This window comes from Microtus ochrogaster, chromosome 5, assembly GCF_000317375.1.
Source record: "Microtus ochrogaster isolate Prairie Vole_2 chromosome 5, MicOch1.0, whole genome shotgun sequence".
NCBI classification, from domain to species: Eukaryota; Metazoa; Chordata; class Mammalia; order Rodentia; family Cricetidae; genus Microtus; species Microtus ochrogaster.
In genome coordinates, this window is record NC_022012.1 from 3468198 (window position 1) to 3493783 (window position 25586).

Here is a 25586-nt window from a genome sequence, read left to right on the forward strand (position 1 = left end):
GGGGGGGAAGGGAGGAGAACTCAGGCTGGAAGAAGCTGAAGATCAGCTTGCCTCAGCGGATGGGGAAGAGAGTGGGTGTGGCTTGTCTCCTAAAGAGACAGAACAATCATTCACAAGAAGCATACAGAACACTGAATAGAATGGACCAGAAAAGAAAGTCCCTTCTGCACATGGTAATCAAAAGACTAAACTTACAGAACAAAGAAAGACTTGTATGATAAAAACTTTAAGATATTTGAAGGAAGAATTGACAAAGCTATCAGAAGAAAGCTCTCCCATGCTCATGGATTGGTAGCATTAATATAGTAAAAATGATATCTTATCAAAAGATTCAATTTAATCTTCATCATAATTCCAACACAGCCCTTTGCAGATCTTAGCAGCATGATTTTCAGCTTCACACAGAATCACAAAAAAATCCAGGATAGTTAAAACAATCTTGAATAATAAAAGAACCGTTGGAGGGATCACTATCCTAGATTTTTAGCTGTACTACAGAGTTAAAGAAAAATCATGATATTGGCACAAAAAGACACATTGATCAATGGAACCAAACTAAAGACCCAACACTTATAAATCCAACACTTATGGACACCTGATTTTTGATAAAGAAGCAAGAAATATACAACATAAAAAAGACAGCATCTCCAACAAATGGTGCTGGTCAAACTGAATGTCTGCATACAGAAAAATGCAAATTGATTCATATCTATCACCCTGTATAAAATTCAACTCTAATGGACCAAAGACCTCAACATAAAACAAAATACATTGTGCTTCATAGAAGAGAAAGACTTTATAAACAGAATACTGTTAGCACAGGTACTAAGATCGACAAAATTTAAATGGTAACTCATGAGACTGAGAACCTTCTGATAAGGCAAAGGACAACATCATTTGGACAAAGCCACAGCCTACAGAATGAAAAGAGTTTTCCACCAACTGCACACCTGATAAAGGGCTAATATCCAAAATATATAAAGAACTCAAAAAACTAGATATTGAGAAAACAAATAACCCAATGAAAAAATGGGGTACAAAATTCTCAAAAGAAGACTTAAAGAGATGTCCAACATCCTTAGTCATTAAGTAAACACAAATCAAAACTACTTTAAGATTTAATCTTACACCTGTCAGAATGACTAAGCTCAATAACATAAGCGACAGCTTCAGGCTGGTGAGGGTATGGAATAAGGAGAACATTCACACATTTTTGGTTGGAGTGCAAAGCAGTAAAGCACTATGGAAATCAGTGTGGTGGTTCCTCAGGAAGCTGGCAATCTTTCTTTCTTTTTTTAATATTTATTTATTTATTATGTATACAATATTCTGTCTGCGTTATGCCTGAAGGCCAGAAGAGGACACCAGATCTCATTACAGATGGTTGTGAGCTACCATGTGGTTGCTGGGAATTGAACTCAGGACCTGCTCTTAACCGCTGAGCCATCTCTCCAGCCCCGCTGGCAATCTTTCTACTTCAAGATCCAGCTATATCACTCTTGGGCATATACCCAAAGGATGCTTTATCCTCCAACAGAGACACTTGGCTCAACTATGCTCATTTCTATTATATTCATAAGAGCCAGAATCTGGAAACAACCTAGATGTCCCTCAATAGATGAATGGATAAAGACAATGGACATACAATGGAACATTACTCAATCATTAAAAAATTAAATAATGAAACTTGTAGGTAAATGGAGGAACTGGAAAAAAATCATCTTGAATGAAGTAACCCAGACTCAGAAAGAAAAATATATATATTTCCTTATATGTGACTATTAAATGTTAAGTCAATAATAACCAAGATATAACCACATATGTTAGGCATTGAATAAGAGACTGATGGGGAGCAGGGACAGATAGATCTCCCTAAGAAAGGGAAATAGCTATGAATAAATGGGGGCTGACTGGAATGTGAGAATCAAGTGGAGACAGGGAGGGAATAGGGAGATGAGGGAAGGAATACTTAGTTAAAATTAAGGACCATTTGGACCATTTGAAGGGTAGTAAGGAAATCTAGTACACTAGAAGCTTACACACAATGGGGGAAACAGAGCCCCAACTGGATAGCTTTTGTTACCAAATGAAGCTTCCAGTATTGGTATTGGGTTTTATCTAATTGAGATGTTGTCCAAACAACCCAGGCCATTAGCAAGACTATTGGTTGCTCTCTATAAACTGATGCATGTCCTCATTGCTAAAGACAAAACCTACATGACTCACTGAACTGACATGGAGAAGTCCAACTGGTACCTACCTAGAGCCTACCTTCTCATGTAGGAGCTAGTGTCTTTGATACAGGAAGGTACTATGCAGACCACCAGGGCAGAAATGTAAACGCCAACCCAGCTTTGACCTACAATAGTGTTCTGCAAGCACGATATGCTAGTGCAATGTTGGCACAAAGCTTGTTGGAGTAACTAAGCAACATCTGATTTGAGTTAAGCCTTACTCCCCACTGCTTGGGTGACAAAGAACCTGAGACTAGATTGCCTAGGGAGCTACAGTAAAACCTAATACTACTGTTCTAAAACCAAACCAAACCGTAGCAATGGAATGACTTCTAATGACATTTTACAATAATCATAGATCAGGTCTTTCTCAGTTGTTATCAGAGAAGTTTCTTCCTGCAGCAGATGTAACAAATAGAGACCCATAGTCAGACATTATGCAGAGAGTGAGAGACCTTGGAACATTCAGCTCTAAGTGGGATGTCTCTATCAAATCTCTCTACTCAAGATCAGGGAACCCTGCAGAAGAGGAAGCAGTAAGAATGAAAGAGCCAGAAGGAGATGGAGGACACCAAGAAATGTGGTCACCTAATCAACAAGACAGATACACATATGAACTCACAGGGACCGAGGCAGCATGCATAGGGCTTGCACGGTCTCCACCAGATGGGATCCTAGAGATGACGGAAGTAGACACAAGCCCCATCTCTAACCCAGGAGCCATCTCCAATTGATGCCACTTGCAAATGAAAATTTAGTTTCCTTTGGGGAAGCAAATTACTTCACCCAGAAACAGGGTTTCTCTGTGTAGCCCTGGCTGTCCTGGGACTCACTCTACACCAGGCTGGCTTCCAACTTAGGGATCCGCTTCCCTCTGCCTCCGAGGTTTGTGCCATGACTGGTGGAAACAAACTATTCTTAAGAGTATGCCAACTGTCTTTAGTATCACCAAATACTAAAGACAAAAGAAGCTTCCTAAAATGTGTACATATACAAAAGAATACAGGTGAATTAGCTTATAGTAAGGTGCAATGCCCCTGCTACACACAAGACCCAATGCCAAAAGTGGGTCATTCCTTTAGAAGCTGTTGGCCATGGAGATCCCATAGACCTCCAAATACTACAGACTATGGCCAGTGGTTTCTCTTTCTTTCTTTCTTTCTTTCTTTCTTTCTTTCTTTCTTTCTTTCTTTCTTTCTTTCTTTCTTTCTCTTTCTTTCTTTTTCTTTCTTTCTTTCTTTTTTAAAAAGATGGTTTTCAAAGTTTTTAACTCCCAAGAAGAGAAATGCCTCCTTCTTTTAATCTTACTGTTCCCCCCAAATCTTTTAGGATTCATTTTCTGTAAAACTTTGTTTCAATCCAAGTGGGCCATAGTTAGGTCCACCCTTCTCTTCTTCTTTTGCTTTAACTTGTTTGTGCTGTATGTAGAAATAGAGGGCTCTATAAATACAAACATCATGTTTTCCTTCAAGACAACAAAGGATAGAATTGATACAGAACTCAATCTCCAACAGTGTCAGTACCCACAGATGAGGGAGCTCATAGGACCTCTAGACAATTCGGAAGAACTTATTGATAATAAAATCTTATTTTAAGATAAATAATTTTCAACAAGATTAGTTGTTTACAATGTGTTGCTGTGGTCAAGTGTATAAATCATTTTTTAAAAACTGGAAAAAAAAAGAGTATGCCAACTGTAGATGGTCAATAGAAAGCTAATTCAATGGCATCTTTGGATAGTCCTTATCTTATAATATTGTGGCAGGACTTTTCCTATTTTTAAAAATTTATCCTGTTATTTTTAATATATATATATATATATATTCCTTCTTTTTAACCTATAGGTTTTTTGCATATATATTATGGCTTGTAGTGTTTTGGGATTTCTGATTTGCAAATGAGGGTCTCTGTTTGCTATGCCTCCTCATGGGCTTTTTCCTTCTGTTTGTTTTGTCCTATTCCAATGTGTTAGCTTTTGTTTTATCTTATATTGTATTCTGTTATATTTTATTTTACTATTATCCCTTAGAATTTGTTCATTTTCTAATATGGGACAGAAAGGAAATGAATTCAGATGGGAGAGGAGATGGAGAGGAACTGGGAGAGTAGAGGGAGAGGAACTACAATCAGGATATGAGAAAAAAAATCTATACACAATAAAAGAAAATAAAAAGAAAATACATATAGCAAAACGTACCTTCTTCAGTCTTGGGACCTCTTGTAGCTTGTATTGGCTCACTTGTACTTTGAACTGTTTGTCCAAAATGCTATAAAAATAGGTTAAATAAGAATAGAATTCCACATTTAAAATTCATGATATGGTCAAGGCTTTTAAGAATCTATAAATTGTTGCCTGCATTTTTAGTTGTCACTCTTTGTATAACTTGCCTATCTCTTTTGTTTTGGAGCAGAAATCAAGAACTACTGGATTAAAGCCTTTCATGGTGAATAAATATTTAAAACTGTCTTATGTCTAATACCAAGTTTCAGGTTGCGGCGTTCTCTTGAATAACAAAAGAGCAAAATATGCTGGGTGGTAATCAGCTGGAATAAAGAACTGTTAAAAATCCCATCCCACTTTACACTGGGATGGCTTTGTACGTGTGAGTCACTGCTAGACTGTTCTGAGTACAGCTGATGTTGAGGACAGGAAGTATCTACAAGACTGCAGGCAGAAGCAGCAGAGATCTGAACACATCTTCAAAAAGTGTGCCATTCCACACTACCTGACAGACACCCTCCCGCTCTCCTGAATACAGCCTGTCAGACTGCCTGGCAGGGACTTATACGTGGCTCTGCCAAGCTGATCTGAAGAGTAACCAACACAGGCCACCGCAACAGCCCCAACCCCAAGGCTGCCCGAGCTGTATTTTCCTCTTGACACACCTGGCACTGAAAATCTGCTGTAAAATGGTAAGGGTGACGTTTCAATTTTATCTGTCTTACATTCTTTGCACAAAGAACTAGGCAAAAGATGCCATTTCAAAACACATTTCCTAAGACATGGTGATAAGGACCACTACTGTAGCAACAGTATGCTTCACCAGCCTCTAGAATAAAGAACAAAACCAAACAAAAATGATAACAATTCTCAACGCTAAAATTTGATTTTGATGGAGAACATTCATGTAGTATAAGAGTGGCAAGACCTTGTGAGGTGTGAGGTGTCCAAGCAGATGTGTAAGTGACAGACGTGTGAAGGGGAAAGGAAACTGGGAAGACAGTGAAGACAGCAGGGGAAGGTGCAAAAGGCAAGGAGCAATACAACAGCGCCCAAAGAGTAGAAACAATTGAGAGGGCACCGACTTGCAACTTGTCCATGCTACTTCTAAGATTTGAGATACCTCTTTCTTTTCTCCTTTCTTTCTTCCTTCTTTCCTTTTTTTCGAGACAGAGACAGGGTCTTACTATGTAGCTCTGGGTAGTCTGCAACTCAGATTCACTTAATTCTGTCTCTCAAGTGCTGGGTTTAAAGGTGTGTGATACACCAGCAAATCTGATACAGCTTAAAACAAGTTTAATGAAAGATAATGTATTCCCTGCATAGATCTTGATATGAATGGTGGGAATAATATGCGATTGCAAAGAGGATCTGATTAATTGCTACTACATTTATAATCTGGAAGGTATTTACATTTATTATTTAGCTATAATCATATAGTGATAATGATACCATAACTTATACAAACATAAACTAAATGATTCACTTTGCTGGTAAGATTAGATCATGATTGTTATCTATATTAATAACCTTATGCACATGAAAATTAATACCTCTTGGGCTATAGGTGTGGCTCAGTGTTTGCCTTGCATGTAAGAAGCTCTGAGTTTGATCCCCAGAACCAGGAAGAAGTGTGTAAAATGCTCCCTATATGAATGGCAAGACCCTCAACTTCTTCAATATGTACAATTTTTACAGGGCACCCTAATCCAATTCTATAAAAAAAAAAAATAAGAAGAGATACTTACAGTAGAAGCTCCAAGTAAAATGCTTTTTAATTATTCATCTCATGTTTCTCAATATACTAAAATCAATTATTAAATAGACCTCTAAAATGTCATATTAAACTATACTTATTCAGTCCTCATATAATTTCCGCATCATTTAAAATTGTTACTACGCTTTGGATTATACTCAAGATCTCTGTCCAAAAAGCCATAGTAGGTTTGTTGGACTGTTCCTAAAGACAAAACCATCATGTAATTCATAGTCTCTTATAAAAGGTTCCTAGATGGAAAACGTCTTTTAAAAAGTACTGTATAACATACAATATTACCAACATCCATCCCTTCTCCCCTCTCCCCTTCTTTAATCCTGCCCATTTAATGCATATTTAAATAACTTTGGGGAATTTTGTTGCAAATGACCTTTCTACAGAATTAGCTATAAATAATAAGTTAATATATACACATATATTACTTTTTCTTATTTATATATATTTAAAATATATAATAATAATTATTAACATATATATATATATATATATATATATATATATATATATTTGCCTAATGTTTGTGTGAGTACCACTTTTGTGCCTGGTTCATTTATAGGCCAGAGGTTGGCTCTGGATTTTTTTCAGACTGGAGTTAGAGATGGTTGTGAGCCACCATGTGGGCACTGGGAACTGAACCTGGGTCCTTTCAAAGAGCAGTCAGCACTCTTAACATCTCTCTGGCCCCAGAAATAATTGCTTAAAGATAGTTAAAAGTCTCCACTGGCAACTGATCATATGGACTCATTTAAATATAGAAAATAAGTACAATAAGCTCCTAGCATTAAGATTCCAAGATTGTCTAACGAATGGCTTTGGCTGTATTCCCATTGATTCTGAGGTACAGCTTACACCAAAAGCGTCTGTCTTAAAGCAGGTTTCTACACTAAGAGAGTCTTGCTGAGACCATACTTACAATCATTTGCTCGGTGCCCTTCATTCCTACAGATCCAGAGACTTTTCTCTTCTGCTCTAACAGCTTTCTCCACTTATTTTCAACAACTTGTTTTCTTCTTGTAACAGCAGAATCTTAACAAATGTCAATGTAAAAAATTATGAAAATTGAGTAGGTAATTATGTATCCCTCTAATTTTCAAATTACTGTCAGGCAGTGTAGAAAGTTCTATACATTTCATCCATTTGGCCAGCAGACTTCTATTAATTTTCCTCTAAGTTCTATACATGGCCCATTTGCAAGGATTCATTCAACACAGTTCCTGCTATGGAAGAGAATATGGGGAATACCAAGAAGATACACGAGGCATTTTATACCGTTTGCAGGAAGAGCACTGAAAGATTCTAATTTAACATTATCAAAAAATTAGAAATGAAACTTTCTACATGGCACCTATTACATTTGCCAGAGGGGTCATATACTGTATAGTGAGTTCAATTATCCTGAGAGAAATCTGCAGGGCAAGAGGTTGGCCACACCCTTCATTTTTTGCAGGGTCCTAGTGTGCCCAGGGAAATAAATTTATGCATCTCAAGTAGTATCTGAGCAAGTTCTCAGACAGGATTTAGCTGTGAGCTGTGGTGCTCCTCACAAGATTTTCCTATGCTTTCTGTATGGCTACTTAACTAAGACCTCATTCTAACAATGCCAATTCCCAAATATGATAAAAATAATTAAGGACAGGTGAGAAAGAGCAAGGCAGAGCAAACACACCCCTCATTCTTGTCCAGTCCCCTCATCAGTCATGGCAGTGTCTTGTCACAGTGTCCATTTCAGACTTAGTTTCATAAACTTAGAAATTATAAAAAATTAAAAGAGCGAATCCTACCTTAAAGGTGTACTTTTTTTTTTTTTTACAAAATGTGAGGTAATGATATTATATTAAGTCCTCATAATTGAAAAGATGGTTGAAAATTATGTAATGAAACATAATAACAGAGCAAAACATGTTATACAGGTCAAAATAAAAATATTTACAATTATTTGAAATACACTGTGATGTTACAGATACATATATAATCCGTTGGTCTAGAATTGGTGGGTCATAGGATCTACATATGTTCAATTTTTGTAGATATGAGAATTTTTAGTTCATACGAAACTTTACTTACCCTTAGTAATGTGTCTAATTTTAGCTACTGTGATGTATGCAGTTATATCTAAAAGTCTAAATGTACATTTACATGATTATTGTCCATTTTATGGCTTTTATATATGAAAAGCTTATTCTAGTATTTTGCTTTGTTTTTGTGTGTATTTGTGCATGTTTATGTATAGGAGGGTGTACATGTATGGTAGCATGCACACACATGTGTGCAGGTCTGTGGAGGTCAGAGGACAACTTCATAAGGATTAAAAGCATATGACATCACACTCATTGCATTAAATCTTTTTTATTAGATTTATTCATTTTATTTTCTAGTAAGTGTTTTGCCTATATGTGTACGCCTGTGCCTTTGGAGGTCAGAAGAGGACACTTGGATCCCCTGAAATGTGAGTTCCAGGCAGATGTGAACCACTATGTGTGTGTGATGGGAACTGAATTCGGGTTCTTTATAAGAAAAGCCAGTGCTCTTAACTGCTGAGCCATCTCCTCAAGCTCTATTGCTATTAACATGGGTTTTCAGGCCCTCTGTTCACAAGTCAAGCTCCTTACTGAATGTGCTATCTCCCTAGCACAGTGATGATCTTTCTGATGTAGTCTGCAGTTCAACTAAAAACCACTATCAATATTGCTGTGACATTATTTTGTTCATTCAGTTTTTTGAGGGAGACAATCTAGATAGTTATGGTAGCATTTGATTCAATCACCATGGACACTGGTGTTAGCCCTTTTTTTGCAGTCTTTTAGTCTGTTCTTTATAACCTGTCCTACAAATGTTAGATTTGCCTAGCTGAGCCCATATTAATTTAAATCAATGCTTTGAAGCAGACCTCTTTAAACCTTTTTACCCAGTACTGCTTCTCTGGTTTAGCCCTCATGACAGAATTAGCCACATTTTTATATTCATTGTAGTCTTTTATACATTCTACCTATGAGTCTGGATTAGTCCAGAGGATTATAAATACATTTTCCTATTCAGAGGTGTGTCATTTTAACTTGTTAATTTTTTATATGAAAAACACTCCAATTTCACTGTATAAGTACCATTTTCTTAATAATTTATATTTTACAGAGAGCATAAGCAATCTGACTATTCTAAAACCATATTATTTCCAGAGCTTTATTTTTCACATTTAAATCTCCAATTGACATGGAATTGGTGTTTACATATGAGTTAAGGAAAAGTCACTTTACTGATTATACATATTTAAGCAACTGAAGGATAAAATGAACTCCTTTTTTTCCTGCCATGCATTGCCAGCTTTGTTAAAAATCAGGCAATTAATTGCGTGGGCTTAGCACAGATTCCAGTCTGTGCTCATTGCTGCAGCTTTAGATAGACTATCTAGAAATGAAAGTTCCAAGACAGAGTAGTAGTTTTGGAGCCTGTCCTGGAACTTGATCAGCAGACCAGACTGGCCTCGAACTCACAGAGATCTACCTGCCTCTGCCTTCCGAATGCTGGGATTAAAGGTATATGCCACCATCACCTGGCTTTAGAGATGAAAGTTTTAACTTTGTTCTTGAAATTGTCTCAACTATTCTTGGTCTATGCACTTAATAATGTAAATATTAGATAGAGTCTAGCAATTTTCACAGAGCCTGTTGGAATTTCATTGCCTCAACATGCACGTACCTTCTTCTCCACTCAGATCTTCGTTCATTCACCTCGTCATGTTTTTAGTCTTTGCTACAGGTTATTCAAATATTTACATTCAGTTACTCTCATAGGCTTATATTTTTAATGTTATTTAAAAATAGCATTATTAACATTTCTAAGTCTGTACCTTTGAAGTCCTAATCTCCATTGCTAGTCTAACTTTGTTTCAGTTGCCCGTTCCAACTCAGCTGCATAGTTAGTATAGGATCCTGTCCTGTCTGGGGAGGAAGGCATGCTGTGTTTATCAGTAGCAGGCAAACCACACTGACAGTGTGGTTGACATGCTTTGCCCTAGAGGTTTAATTTAACCTTTTAGTTGGGCTTATTCATTATAATTTTTTTCTTTATTTTCTGATGAGGATAAGCATAATTATTTCACTGTAAGGAATTAGTCTGCACTTTAGAATATGATCTCATATAACACGTATTTCAAGGTTTTATAACTTCCACAATAATTTTACTTATTTTTCTCAATATTTTTCCCCTCAGTTTCTCTTCATTCTTTAAAAAACTCAGTCTCTATCCTTGCTTAGAATTTTTTGTAGTGAATAGTGAAGAGATTTAGGTTACTTTCTTTGCATTTAATTTTCCACCTGCTAATGTAGTTTGTATCCATCCAGTTTATGAAAAGTCTCGTAGCTAGAGAGGATGGGTCATTCATTAAGAACTCTAGTTAGGCGCAATCTCCACCAGGGCAGGCCTGAGGCAGCAATGCTCACAGGAGTAGGTACTAGGGAGTGACCACTGGGGGAGCTATTAGAGAAATGCAAATCAAAACAACTCTGAGATTCCATCTTACACCTGTCAGAATGGCCAAGATCAAAAACACTGATGACAACTTAAGCTGGAGAGGATGTGGGGGTAAAGGGAACACTCCTCTGTTGCTGGTGGGAGTGCACGCTGGTGCAGCCCCTTTGGATATTAGTAAGGCAACTTCTCAGAAATTTAGGAAACAACCTCCCTCAAGACCCAGTAATAGCACTTTTGGGCATATACCCAAAGGATGCTCAATCATACCACAAGGACATGTGCTGTGGGACAATGATCTTGTACTCTGTAAAGATTTGTATTGATTTAACAAAATGCTGATTGGCCAGTAGCCAGGCAGGAAGTATAGGCAGGGCAACCAGGCAGGATGTATAGGTTGGGTGACCAGAACAGGAGAATTCTGGGAAGAAGAAAGCGTAGTCTGCAGTCATTACCCAGACTCAGAGGAAGCAAGACGAGAATGCCTTGCTGATGAAACGTACCAAGCTATGTGGCTGACACCAACAGGAATTTATGGCTTAATAGAGGATGTAAGAGTTAATGAGAAGCAGTTTATGATTAATGCAGACCTCTGTGTGTTTCTTTGGGACTGAACAGCTGCAAGACTGTGTGGGACAGAAACCTTTACCATGTCAACAGACACGTGCTCAACTATGTTCATAGCAGCATTGTTTGCCATAGCCAGAACCTGGAAACAACCTAAATGGCCCTCAACCAAAGAATGGATAAGAAAAATGTGGTGCATTCACACAATGGAGTACTACAGAGCCAAAAAAATAACGAAATCTTGAAATTTGTGGGCAAATGGATGGATCTAGAAAACATCATATTGAGTGAGGTAACCCAGACCCTGAAAGACAAATATCATATATACTCATTCATAAGTGGCTTTTAGACATAAAACAAAGTAAAACCAGCCTACAATTCACAATCCCAGAGAATGCAGACAACAATGAGGGCCTTAGGAGAGACATACATGGATCTAATCTACATGGGAAGTAGAAAAAGACAAAATCTCCTGAGTAAATTGGGAGCATGGGGACTTTGGGAGAAGGTTGAAAGGGAGGGAAGGAGTAGGAGAGGAGGAGTAGGAGGGGAGTAGTGAAAAATATATAGCTCAATAAAAACAATAGAAAAAGAGCCCTAGTTGCCATCACAGAGGACCTGAGTTTGTTGGTACTTACGGTAGGTAGCTAACAAGAATCTGTACTCAAGTGTCATGGGGATCCTGACACCCTCTTTTTGGCCTCCATAGGCATCCTCACACATGTGGCATAGATATACATAGACCAAGTGACAAATAAAAAATAATAAAAAAATTAAGTAAGGTGTGTAAATCCTGGCACGTGTGAGGCTGAAGCAGGCAGATCTGTGTGAGTTCAAGGACAGTATGGTCTATTTACTGAGCTCCAGGGCAGTCAGTGCTATACAGTGAGATCCTGTCTCAACAAAACAAAACAAAACCAAACCAAACAAAACAAAACAAAACAAAACTAACCTCTCAAGTCTCAAAAACAACAAATAAACAAACGAAGGAATGAAAGAAAAGCCAGGGTGTCTACTAAGTGTCAGGCCCTGTTGGGATCTGGAGTACAATGTGTAGTACACAGCAAACCCCTGGTCTTTAAAAAGGACACTGAATATGAATGTTGAAACTCTCTGCGCACACTACTTGTTATACTGTAGTGCCAGCGCCCTCTATGAACAGCCCTTGCTCTTTCTCAGTAGGGAACTGATTCCCACTGGCAGGAAGTTTTATGGACTTCTAGTCCATTCCCTTCAAGTGGCTTCACAAGCCGTGAGTGACAGGGCCAATGGCATTCAATAGAGAAGTAAATCTCAAAACTGTTCCAAACAACGGTGTCTGTTCTTTCACTACTTGAAAACAGAGACAAAAAGCCAACAGAGGCAGAGCTGCAGTGTTCTGGAAGGGATGGGAGGGCTGTATACTTATTAAAACACTTCTTTCTTTAAACTGCAGGTATTGCCTTATGGCACCTATGTGGCATTTGGAGGTCACCTAGGAGTAGACAGTTCTCTCCTTCCACCATGCAGGTTTCAGGGATTGAATTAAGGCTGTCAAGTTTGGTTGAAGCATCTATGCTCACCTGCCACCTTGACAGCCTGTTAACATCTACTATTAGCATATAAGGAATTCATATAAAGTTTTAAAAATAAGCCGGGTATGGTGGCACATGCCTTTAATCCCAGTACCTGGGAGGCAGATGCAGGAGGAGCTCTGTGAACTTGAGTCCAGTTGGTCTACATAGTGAGTTCCCAGGCCAGACAGAGCTATACTCTATGTCAAACAAAACAGAACAAACAAGTGTGGAGGCCCAAAAATGAACCTATTTCCACCTTGTCTGAAGGTCAGAGAGTTTGAGGTTGCTCAAAATGGTTAACAACAACCAGGGCTACACATTCTGACCTGGGTGTGGTTACCTGGTCCTTTTGACATTAAGATGGCCCATATAGGTAGATCTACTCTGTCCTGACTAATGGTCAGGACATTCAAGCGTACTTCTGGTCCTTCTTTTGAGATAGGGGGTTTGACCTTGAGAGTGGCCACCTTCAGGTTACTTGGTGTAGGGTGGGTTCACTGCCTAAACAACAAAATGCTAATGACTTGATGTTGTCCTTTGTAGCACGTTAAAGCAGTCTTTTGTCTTCTTCCCCCTGTTGTATTGGGTTATAAAAGTGTAGGAGAAATTAAAGGCATTTGCGTCTTTGTTCTCTTTACTATTTTTCTAATCCCCATTTCCCTACCCTAGTAAGTGGTATTTTTGTCGAAGGGTCTTCGACAAGTAAGTTGTGACATAATCTATTTAAATAAACAATGCTGTTTTCCCATGGTGCTCATGTGACAGAAATCTAATTACAACGGCAATGACAGAATCACCAGGAATAAGGATCAGATGCTATTCATTGTCTATTCTTTTTAAACATCAAGGGAGGTTATAGAAAAAGAGAGCGAGCAAAAGTTTCCGATTTTAATTGAGTACAGGTTAGGTAATTCTCTGAAGAACTCCAGCTACTAGAGCAAGTTATAGTATGGATAGCTAAGTTTTCTTCATACTATAACTCACTATACAGTATACACTGCCATACCCAATATGGAAAATGTCACATGACTCTGAAGAAGGTATACATTTTATCCTTACCAGTGGCTCTCTCATTTTGGCACCCATGGTTCCTTCTTCCCCATGAGAAAATTGATTCTTCTTCGGTGCTTCTAGGAACTAATGACTGGTAGCTCTCTTCACAGACAGGACTTTTTTGGGTACAATATACTGTCCCGTCTTGCTGGAAACCTGTGCGAGAGCCATTTGAATGGTTTCCTTTTGCTGCGGTTTGGCACTCCGGAGAGTAAGGAGATGGCAGAGCTGGGGTCACAGTGAGTAGGTCAGAACAGGCATCTGAAAACGGGAGGCGACTTTCCTGAGTCCACTGGTTCAAACGGCACTCTGTTGGAAGCACACATGAACTTAAACAGTTCTGTGTCATGGTGTTTTGGGAGTGTTCAGGTGTGTCTAAATGACATGGGGACACTTGCACAGTTTTACTACTTTTAATATTTGTTGGTGGTTTAGGCGGAGGATGAGGTATAATTCGTTTCCCCTGAGTTTGTGCCAGCGTGTTGGCTTTGTTTGAAGATGGTGGCTGGCTGACAGTGGCTTTTCTGTTCACATGGACAAGGCCTGTCTGGACCTTTGCAGATCCCATTCTTCTAGTCACCTTTGCTCCCCTTGGAGCCTTAGACTTTGGAGTCTTAGCGTCACCAGCAGGTATAGGACCAGCATGGACAGGGGCTTTGTTCTCTTCTCTTTTGCAGGCTGACCAGGCTTGTTTAGCAAAGCTATAGCCTGAAGGTATAGAAGAGTTCAAGGGCACACTGTCCACGGCACACCCTCCTAGATCAGCAACATTTTCGGAGACACCATCATCCGTGGCCTTCTTTCCACCAGCAGAATGTGCAGGGCAATCAGGAGCAGATGTTAGGCTGCGGGTGCCACTGCTGGTGTGACAATACTGTAACCACTGTGGAGCCGTCCCTGCCCTGCTCCTCACTGGGTGGCTGTCATCTGCACAGTTCTCTGTGTTGCCACTTTCATCAAGCCACCGCAGCTTTTTAATAGTCTTTGGGGTTCCTGTACCTTTCCCTTTCTGTCTTGTTAATTCAATACTATCTCTAATAGCTTCTGCCATTTGATGTCTAAACTTAAAACCCTGATTTATAACTAATGCCTTGAGATAACCATGCTCGTATCTGGATTCTTTCTTTAATATGCTCTTAGGCAGCCTCACCCCATTTTGTTCATGGATGCTAGGCTTCAGGCCGTGCTGGTCAGGCAAGTCACAGTCAGGGGTTACGTTACACAGTGGTGCTGATGGCCCACTTGCTTTTTGTTTCCTATCTTTTGAATTAGAATTTTGAGGTGCGTAGGTGGCCTGAAAATTTTCTGAAAATAGAGACAACTTTTCTTTATTACAGTTAAAATAGTTTATCTTTTCACATTTCACATCTTTCATTTCATATAACTTATCAGAACACTGCACGGGATTGATTTCTTTCACGCACGTGTTGTTCTCTGATAAAGGGCCACCTGACTGTGAACTGGGCGACAACGCAGGGACAGACGAAATAGGAAGGGAAGCAGTTCTATTTTCTTGACTTAACTCAGACAGTTTCTCTTGGATGGAAAATGAAGCTGCTTCCTGGGTCAGAGATTCTGGAGTAGTCCAGGCTCTACTGACTTTAAATGTTGGGCTCTCGGCACCTGACGGCCTCTCCCTCTGGAGAGCTCCATCAGCGGGATCACTTGTCCTCACAGTGTGACTTTCGGAGGGGTTTCCTCCTTTTTTGTCCAGAGCAACTACGGAAGGACTGCACACCAAGAGTACTGAGTCATTAGCAGTTCCTGTGCTTCTCTCCACGGCTCTGCTCAAAGTAGGTGGATTCTGTTCTTTATTAGCCAAACATTCCCACGAGGGCAGAACACTAGATTTACTGAACATATCTGAAAAGGATGCAACAGGCTGAGTATTCTGAGCATCTAAGTTTGTAAGCCAATTGTTTATATGCTGAGTTTTAGAGAATGACAGATTGTCTTCATCAAAGCAGTTTAGATGAGCTGACTGTAGATTCGCCGACTTGAGGGGAACAGAACTCTGCTGGCTTGATGTGGAAGGAGCCATGCTAAGTGTTAAGTAGATCTCTTCCCGCTCTGCAGCTTCAAGGCTGTCTACACTTGAGAGAGTTTCAGAATTGGTTATCTGATTAACTTCATCACAGAATTTCTGAGGGGGAAAAAAGAAGACCGTTTTATGTTGTAGACTCACCCAATTGTTACTAGGTTCAGTTCTCCTAGACACAGAAAATAATGTGACTATAAACAGTACAGGTATAAGCTACACCCCTGAAGCAGACCTCATGGTAAAAAGAAAGTAACAAAGCCATAAAAAGTGTGCTTCCTTTCATTTCAACTCCCAAAGGAAATGCTCAATTATTCTGGCCACCATGATAGCTTAGAAATAATTGCTATTCCATTTAGGTTAGGGAGTTTCTTCAAGTTTCATAACACTAAATTAATTCCGAAAACACTTGTTTATAAATTAGATTCTCTTCCTGAAACTCTCATTGGCCTTCAAGGAAACTCTTGATGGTTCTGTGACACAGCAGCCACCATCACCATGAGCTCTGAACCCCTTCCCTTTCATGTTGAGATTGAGTATGGTCCTGGGGAGGATACCATGATCCAGCAGGTAGTTCTACACACATGCCTGGACAGGCAGCACTAAGTCGACTCAGTGGGCTTGAAAAACAAAACACCAACACCACATGCTGGTGGTTATGAATAGGGGGAAATTGTAGGATTAGATCCAAATACATTATATGCACTAGGAAAGTCCCAAAAAATAAAGAGAATTTTAAAAAAGAAAATATGTTATGTGACACTAACATGAACTTTCTGTTGGCAGGAATTATATCTTTTTTATAAGGGTCTGGAGTAAGGTCTTCAACTCTGGTTGTATGTAAGAGACAAAGCATTTCATAAAATAAATATGGCAGTGAGGATCAGAAGTTCAAGGACAGTATTGGTTACATAGTAAGTTTGAGGCTGACCTGGTCTAAATTAGATCCTGTATCCAAACAAAATACCAACAAAAATCTATGTCTGGGCTCCACTGGTTCATTTCCCACATGAGATCCATGTAGTAGTCTTATACTTATCGTACAATTTCTATAGAAGCATGTGAATTTAGGTTCAAGAACTACTGGTTTTAGGGGCTGCAGAGATGGCTCAGTAGCTTGTACATCGTAAGCTTAGGTTGCTTTCTTGAATATAATCTCTAACAATAATACTTCTATTACACTATACTACTTTCAAACAGCTTTTATATTTGTTATAAAATAACACTCATACATCCTATGTTTTTTAAATAGGTGGAAAAAGAAGAAGAGCAGAAAGAGCCCTGGGAACAGGCCAGGGAAATCCCAGGTGTTCCTTCAGCATCTGTGATGAGGCTGTGCTCACTCACCGCAGGCAGCATTCTTACAGCCTCTGTTAGCTGTGTGGAGAACACTGTGAGGCACAACAGAATTATGACTAAAATTATAGCACCAGTAACATAGTTATCATTCATACTTGCAAACTGCTTAAATGTTGGTTCTCTAGGCGTTTCTGAGTCTCCTCCAGTTTAAGCTGGAATACATTTTTGTTAGTAGCTAGGCTTGCTATGTTGTTTTCCGTAATTTCTTTATCATGGTTAATTCTGCGTACGAGGTATTTTTGATGTTTGTAATCATTTTTAGACAACGCTGAAGGCAAGGCAGAATCTATAGCTCTGTGAAACAGATATGAGAAGATTTAGTACATTTAACTGAAATGAACTTATTTCTATAAGTATATAAACGACACAGTTGTATACTATGTGCACATGTCTAGATAATTACATACAAGGATATTGGAGAAATCCAGAGACATATTAAAAGGGGAATTTGAATAAAATGAGTGTGAGGGAAAAGTGCAGACACAGAGGAGCTTCACATAGGGATGCCTATTCACCCAGGACTTCCGTTACTAAAGCCCATTCTTTATCACTCGGTCAGGGACAGAGATACTGTGCCTGTGTTGTCACTTCTCATTTCTCATGTGTTTATATAGATAATATTTATTAGCTTTAGTCCTTAGTTATGTCATGACCAGTAACAATTCCTACATCCCTAGAAGAGTGGGCTGAGACTCAAGCAGGTGGAAATTATGAACGCTGCGTTGTCAGGGAAAGTATGAATGTCCTCCCTGTAGAACTAGTCAAGGGAGTGTGGCTCTTATGCAACCAAGAATATAAACCTTTCTTTTCAGTTTGTTTCAGGAATATAATCAGAAATATAAGCATATTTTTAAAAAATTTATTTACTTATTTAATGAACATTGGGGTTTTGCCTGCATGTATATACACAGAGGTATGAGGCCATGGAACTGGAGACACAGTTAACTGTCATGTGAGTGATGGGAATTGAACCTGGGTCCTCTGGAAGAGCAGCCAGTGCTCTTAACCCCTAAGCCATCTCTCCAGCCCCATATAAACATATTTTTTAATCCTAGAAAAAAGAGTGTCTTCAATGGAGTTTATTTTTAGTGTGTTCAATTAGGACTATATTTCTATACACATATATATTTTAACAATGTTGTACTGTCTGGAAGCTGAGCGCTTGCTACATTTCAGTAATACACAGAAAAAAAACTTAGTTCCTTCAAGGACAAGTGGGTGATGAAGAATACAGCTGACTGAGGGGCATTTATTACCAGCTCAGTTAAATTAGTTCCAATTAAGTCAGGATAAAGAAACGTTTTAGAAGGTGGCATATTGCCACATGTGACATTACTATCTCCAATACCCATATATGTCTTTATTTAGACAGACCAGAATCAACAAGATCAGTGATGACTACATTCCTAATTATTCCTGTGTCATGACCAGGAGACCATGGCAAGTGAGAAGATATTTAGTATATATTCCTAAACAGTGAGGCAGTGAGGGCATGTTTCTATTTATTTTTGTTTTTATACCTCTCTCTCTCTCTCTCTCTCTCTCTCTCTCTCTCTCTCTCTTTCTTTCTTTCTTTCTTTCTTTCTGGATACAGGGTTTCTCTGTGTAGCTCTGGAGCCTTTCCTGGAACTCACTCAGTAGACCAGGCTGGCCTTGAACTCACAGAGATTCCCTTGCCTCTGCCTCCCCAATGCTGGGATTAAAGGTGTGCACCACTGTTGCCCGGCAGTTTCCATACTTTTCTACTCTTATGTAATTGTTCCCCTTTAGTTACCCTTCCCAAACAAAATAGAACTAACTCTACAAAATGTCTAATAAACTCAATTTATTTACCTTTAAAGTTGTCGTCTCTCAACTTTTTCTTCTCTACTCCACCTTCTTCTTTCCTCTTCTCTACTTTCTTCCTCCAGTGAGGAGGATTGAAGGGACGAATAGGAGTAAAGGGAGATGGGGAGGCAGAAATGGGGATAGAGTGGAACGTGGGAGGAAAGGAAGAAGAAATCATAAAAGAAGAGGGAGAAGGAGACTCTGGAGAAGGAAAAGCTAGATAAGTTGGAGGCAAACACGGAGAAGATGGTGAACGCAAAGGAGAGGGTAAAAGAGGGACGGATGGACTAGGTAAGGGAGGGGAGGGAGGAGGAGAAGAAAGTCTGGACGAAGAGGAAGAAACTACTACCAAAGGTGACGGGGATGTGGAAGCAGAAGAGGAAGAAACTACTACCAAAGGTGACGGGGATGTGGAAGCAGAAGGGGATGAGGGTAATACCAAAGGTGACGGGGATGTGGAAGCAGAAGGCGATGAGGGCAAAGTGGAGGGTGGAGAAGGACATGGGGGTGGGTGGGGGAGAACCAAGGCAGGCAGATGGTCTACAGAGGCCCGAGGCTGATTTGACAGTGTTATGCCTTGTGGAACAGATTTCTGAACTGACTGACAAGCATCAAACCCAGCAGAATGTTCAGGCAAAGGAGTGATACAAGGGAGGGGTGGGGCTGGTGGCACTGGATGACTAGATAAACTGGAAGGCTTCAAAACAGGGAGAGCTTCCAAGGGGGTTGGGGAAAGAACCAGTCGAGCTGGAAGAGAACGGCGGATCAGGGCAGGCCTTAGAGTTGCTGGGGTAGAGGGCTGCGTCGCAAGCAAATGTTTGGGTCTGAAAGTTTTATAAAACAACCTATTCCGTGAGTCAGGATCAGGAATGGTGGGAGAACTCTGGGATTGGTGAGGCTGAAGGACAGGTAGCCCAGAAGGAATAGGAGCTGGCAGACTAGGGAAACTGCTAGAAAAACTAGAAGTAGCTGGGGCTGGAGGGTGAGGGAGATATCTGATAGGATAGGATAGTAACGGGGCGGGTAGAAAGGTCTTTGGAAGAGTGGAGGGAACAGATAGATGGACACAGGCCTGGTGGGTGGGGCAAACACCAGGGTAGTCAGGAAGAATTTGGGGAGGATGGGGTAGCAATGGGGCCCGTGAAGAAGACAGCTGACCAGGTAAGTAGGGATCAGGATTGGAGAGAGCTGGACAGGCAGGAATGGATCTGCATAGGTGGGAAAGTATTTGGACAGGCAAGTAGAAAGAACCTGATTAAGATTTAAAACACTCTATTACTGGGCTACCTGTAGGCCTTTGATTGATTTTATCCTTTGGGGTAGATGCTTGATCTTCCATTGGTCACACTGACTGAGTGAAACAGGTACCCAGCTGACTCGAGCTCACGTGTTCTCTCCTTTCAAAAGTCTGCTGCATGGGTATCGGCTGGAAAATCTAGTTTAAACCACTAGTGTGAAGAGCATATGCAGACGTCTCTGGGTAGTGGGTGGTTTAGAATGGACTACCTCATGACAAATACATGGATATTGGAGATAGCTGTCTAACAAAAATCAATCTGTTCCAGAGAGTTTAATGCAGGAGAGCTATGCCCTCTTCTTCTCTCCATCCACCAGATATACCAAGCCGATTAGCTTTGTGCTAAGAACTCAATTGTGATGAAAGGCTGGTTATTTCTTATAGTTTAAAAGTTAATACCTTATTAATATTTTTTATATCTCATTACTTCCTAAAGGGGTTTCTATATTCCTAAAATCCTATTCGCCAATTTTTTTTTTATTGAGGCTTAAGAATTAGCCCTCACTTTTCTAAACAAATTTTCCTTTTAGATTCTAATTTTTTATTTTTATTTACAATTAGCATTCTATGTTAGAGCCACCTTTTGGGCTGAGGCTGTGGCTAATGGTAGGGCTTGTGCAAAGGGCTTCTCAGTCCCTAGCACAAGTACTGCTATCCTCTGCTTCTTTGGAACTGTTTCGTGATATTTTATTTCTTAACTACTTTAGGTTTATATTCCACTGAAATGTATTTGTAACATGACAATAGCTTATTAATCTTTGTAAAAACATTTGAAAGAAACTTATTTCCATAAAACCAATAAGTGATCATTAATAGTCTAAAATTTCATATTATATGGCATTTATCACATTGTATACTTAATATATAATATTTAACACTGTTAGTTATTTAGGGAGAGAAGTCCAATTTTTATTAATTAATCATGGTATCTTCTCTCATAGACTATACATATTGGCTTTTCAAATAAAGACACACACACACACGCATATATATATATATACATACATACTTACACACACACATACATACATACACACACATGAGTATCATAATGTCACAGCCAAAAGTATATTATGAAAACCAGGTATTCTGATAGAGAATGTAGGTTATTTCTCACAATGACAATACATAATATTTATTATTTACCCATCTGCTAAAATGATAGCATATTTGTTTGCTTCCAAAGAACTGAAGTTGTCCTGACAGTTTAAAGAAAATCTTAAACTTCTTCTGTTTTAAGTTGATTTCATTGGTTAATAAAGTGCCTTGGCCCTTTGATAGGGCAGAAAATTAGGTAGGCAGAGTAAACAGAACAGAATGCTGGGAAGAAGTGAGGCAATCGCCATGCCTCTCTTTTCTGAGTCAGATGCCATGGATCCAGCCACCAGGTCAGACATGCTGAATCTTTCCTGGTAAGCCACCACCTTGTGGTGCTACACACATTAACAGAAATGGGTTACTCAAGATGTGAAGTGCTTGCCTCTGATGACTAGCCTCCTTACACATATGCCACAGACCACATGCAGAAGTCAGAGGACATAGTTGTTTCTCTCCTTTGACCACATGGATCCTGGGGATCACATGCACATTGTCAAGCTTGGTGGTGAGTGCATTTACCTTCTAAGCCATCTTGATTGCCTCAAAGCTTATATTTCTTAACACACAGATGCATCTCACTTTCTAATCTCTTCTCTAGTTAAGCTCTTAATTTGTGTTCTCTGATTCACCTGTTATTATTATTATTGTTGTTGTTTTGGATAGGGTCTCTTGTAGCTGAAGTAGGCTATCAAGTCTTGATGTTCTTGATTCCATATTATGAGCTCTGGGATTACAGGCATGCACTTCCATTATAACCTCAAAATATGAGTTCTCTTTGTTTCTTGCCTATCTCTGCCTCTTTCACCTTTCTCCTCTTCTTTCTGTAGGGCGAGGGTCAAGCCCAGGGTCTGGTGCATGCTGAGCTCTAGCACCAGCTGATTTGACATGAGCACCACTTTGTCACTTGTGAACTTGGCATGTGCTCAGAATTCTGTCTGCAGTGCCATTCACCACTTGTCCTGGTTAACTCATGTTTTTTTTAGAGTTTGGCTGAAGCATTCCTTTTTTTAGTGTGATTCTTTAAGCAGAGAGTCTAGTACTTTCCCAGATTCTAATGAATACTGAAAGGATGGAATTATTTGTTTTTAGCTCTAATCAAGAGAATTATTGACCAGAAGAATTCTAAGAACAGAATAATGTTCTGTAAAGGTATACTATTAAAACAATTTATAGCCTGAATTATTAATAACTTCATGCAAGTAAATGTCTGATTATTACTGTTCATTTGATGTAATTCTATGCATTTTTGGGAGTTCTAGGGATCAATCCCAGGCCTTACATATGCGAGGCAAGATATCTATGTATGTATAGTTAGAAAATCCTTTGGAAGGGAAGTCAGCGCTCTTAACACTGAGCTACCTCTCTAGCCTCTAGGGATTATATTTCAACAGTCTACTCCACATTGATTTCCAATGCTCCATCTAGTTCTCTGCACATAGGAACATCAAAAATATTGGGAAAAATGGAAAAGACATTTATTGGAGGAAGCATAATGACTGGCAAGTCCATGCTATTGCTTTTATATGATTTACTTATGCAACTATGGAAAGAAACTACAAATATTGCAGTTTTTATTAAGATAATGACAACAAAAAATTATGAGTGAGAAAAAAAATCACTGCAACCACAAAATTACCTTTTAAAACTAAATTTGTATCAATAAAGACAACAATAAACATCAATATATTAAAATAGTTTTGATATTTTTTCATATAAAATTATTCACTATTGACAGTATTTGTATTATTAGTGACTATAAGACAGCAAATTACAATTGACTTAATTCTTAACTTGTAAAAAGAACAAATTCTAAAACAGAGATAAGAAGTGGGGCTGGAGAGATGGCTCAGAGGTTAAGAGCACTGACTGCTCTTCCAGAGGTCCTGAGTTCAATTCCCACAACCACATGGTGGCTCACAACCATCTGTAATGAGATCTGGTGCCCTCTTCTGGCCTACAGGCATACATGGAGGCTGAACACTGTACATAATAAAAAAATAAATCTTAAAAAAAAAGTAACTAATGATCTTGGCAGTGATGGCACACGCCTTTAACCCCAGTGCTTGGGAAGCAGAGGCAGGTGGATCTCTGTGAGTTCGAGGCCAGCCTGGTCTACAGGGTGAGTTCCAGGACAGCCAGCGCTACACAGAGAAACCCTATCTTGAACCACGCCACCACCCCCTCAAAGAGAGAAGTAACCAATGAAAAAGACCACAAATTCATCAAGCAGAAGGCCATATGGTTATTACATATAAAGTGATAAGTCTAATAATATTAAAACAGTAATAAATTACTTACCGCCAATTTGTTGCTGGTCTTTGGTAAAGAGGAATGTTTACTTCTGATTTTAAGTTGGATTCTTGAATTTGTTTAAGTGCCTCATCCAATGGAGGGACTGGATTGTGAAAAACTAAGCAAATAGAAAAAACATAATAAGGAATCATTTTTTATCACCAATGGTTTATTGATAGATAACTGGCCGATAAAGTATTTCAAAGTTCTTGTATAATATATTTACAATAGAATTAAAACTTAAACTTTGATATGTTAGTCCTAAAAAAGAAATTGTTACTTTGAGATCTTCATTATTAATTTTATGATGATATTTATTTGGAAAGAAGTTAATTTGAAAAATGTGTAGGTGTGTAGGCTTTTCTGATATATAAACTCTTCTATATTTGATATCATGGTCTCAAACTTTTATGACAAAGTTTTACATATTTCTCTGAATAAAATGAAAAAAAAATCAATTGACTTTGGGCATTTACTGCTACAGAGCTTATTTTAATCACTTTGTAAGTATGTTCATCCTGGCTATAGCACAGGTGCTATTTGAATTATTATTATTATTATTACTATTATTATTATTATTATTTTGTTTTGGTTGTTCGAGATGGGGATTTCTCTATAGCTTTGGAGACTGTCCTGGAACTAGCTCTGTAAACCAGGCTGGCCTTGAACTCACAAAGACCCTCCTGTCTCTGCCTCCTGTCTCTTTAATCTCTGGGATTAAAGGCATGCTATTTGAATTTTACAACTGAGGAAGCCAAGGTATATGAAGAAGGCAAGTGATGTCCTCACGACCATATGCTACATGGACACTAACCCTTCACAGCTCTTTAGACCTCTTATCTTGTTTTCTGTACGCATCCACTTCGAAAGCCTTCCAATGTGCACTTAGGCATGCAACATATTTCTCTCCTTTCCTTCTAATGTTCCCCTCACTGTCATTCAGGTAGAAACACAGCTGTTTCTTAGGAATGCTGCCTCTTGCAGCCCTTAAATATGGAAATATTATGTTCTAGTCATCAAATTCTATATATAATTCAAAGCCTGGGGATAGAAGAGATGATTTTTCTAGGTCCAACTCTTTGTACAAACCTAACACTTTACCATTCTATAGTCTGTAGTTTTCTCCAAGGTGTTTAAGCGAAGTCACTGACAATTACACAGGGTTAGTTCAGACTTGAGCTCTAGACATATGAGAGGGTAACAGGGTGAATATGAATATATTATATACATGTATAAAATATCAAGGTAAAATTTATGACATAGAACAAATTCATGCTAGTAAAATACTGTCATTTATTAAAGAGTATTATGTGTGATGCTCTTTGCCAAGTTCTCCTTGTAGCTTATCTACTCCTACACTTAGTGATCCTATTGACTGTGTTATCTGAGAAGATTACCTCTTCTGTCTATACAGTTACTGCTCGAGTGAGGAACATAACACCTCTTCCCAGAGCTAGTCTCCTCCTAGCCTTTAACTTCAGGATGTTGCTACTTCCATCCACATTCCATGTTGTCACTAGAGTTACCCTTCTAACAAAGAGACCTTACTATGGGAGGGCTCTCTAATATTCATTTCCTCTTCTTAGTAAAGGAGTTCATATTGTTATGAGTAGAAACATATCCAATATTGAACAAGTTTCAGTTTCCCTTACAAATGGAGCTAGATAGGTTAAATTATATAAAGGGAGGCCTCTAAGGAAATTTAAACGGCATAACCTTTCTGTCTTCTTTTTCTATCTATCCAATCTTACGGCTGATGATCTAGCAGCTACCATATCCACAGAGTAAAGATAGAAGCAAGCT

General features: G+C 38.9%; 1 protein-coding gene across 3 annotated transcripts in view; it reads right to left on the minus strand.

The window, feature by feature from the left end:
- Cep126 (centrosomal protein 126) overlaps positions 1 to 25586 on the minus strand; it is a 60155-nt gene that overhangs the window by 12993 nt on the left and 21576 nt on the right. For 2 of the 3 annotated variants that reach the window (XM_026779379.1, XM_005346787.2), the window contains exons 4-8: positions 23790 to 23901; positions 17365 to 17563; positions 13879 to 16015; positions 7146 to 7258; positions 4432 to 4501 (exon numbers count right to left, since the gene is read on the minus strand). In XM_026779379.1, the coding sequence (XP_026635180.1) occupies positions 4432 to 4501; positions 7146 to 7258; positions 13879 to 16015; positions 17365 to 17563; positions 23790 to 23901 (2631 nt within the window). The remainder of the gene's footprint in view (positions 1 to 4431; positions 4502 to 7145; positions 7259 to 13878; positions 16016 to 17364; positions 17564 to 23789; positions 23902 to 25586) is intronic. The other variant, XM_026779378.1, reaches the window with a different exon arrangement.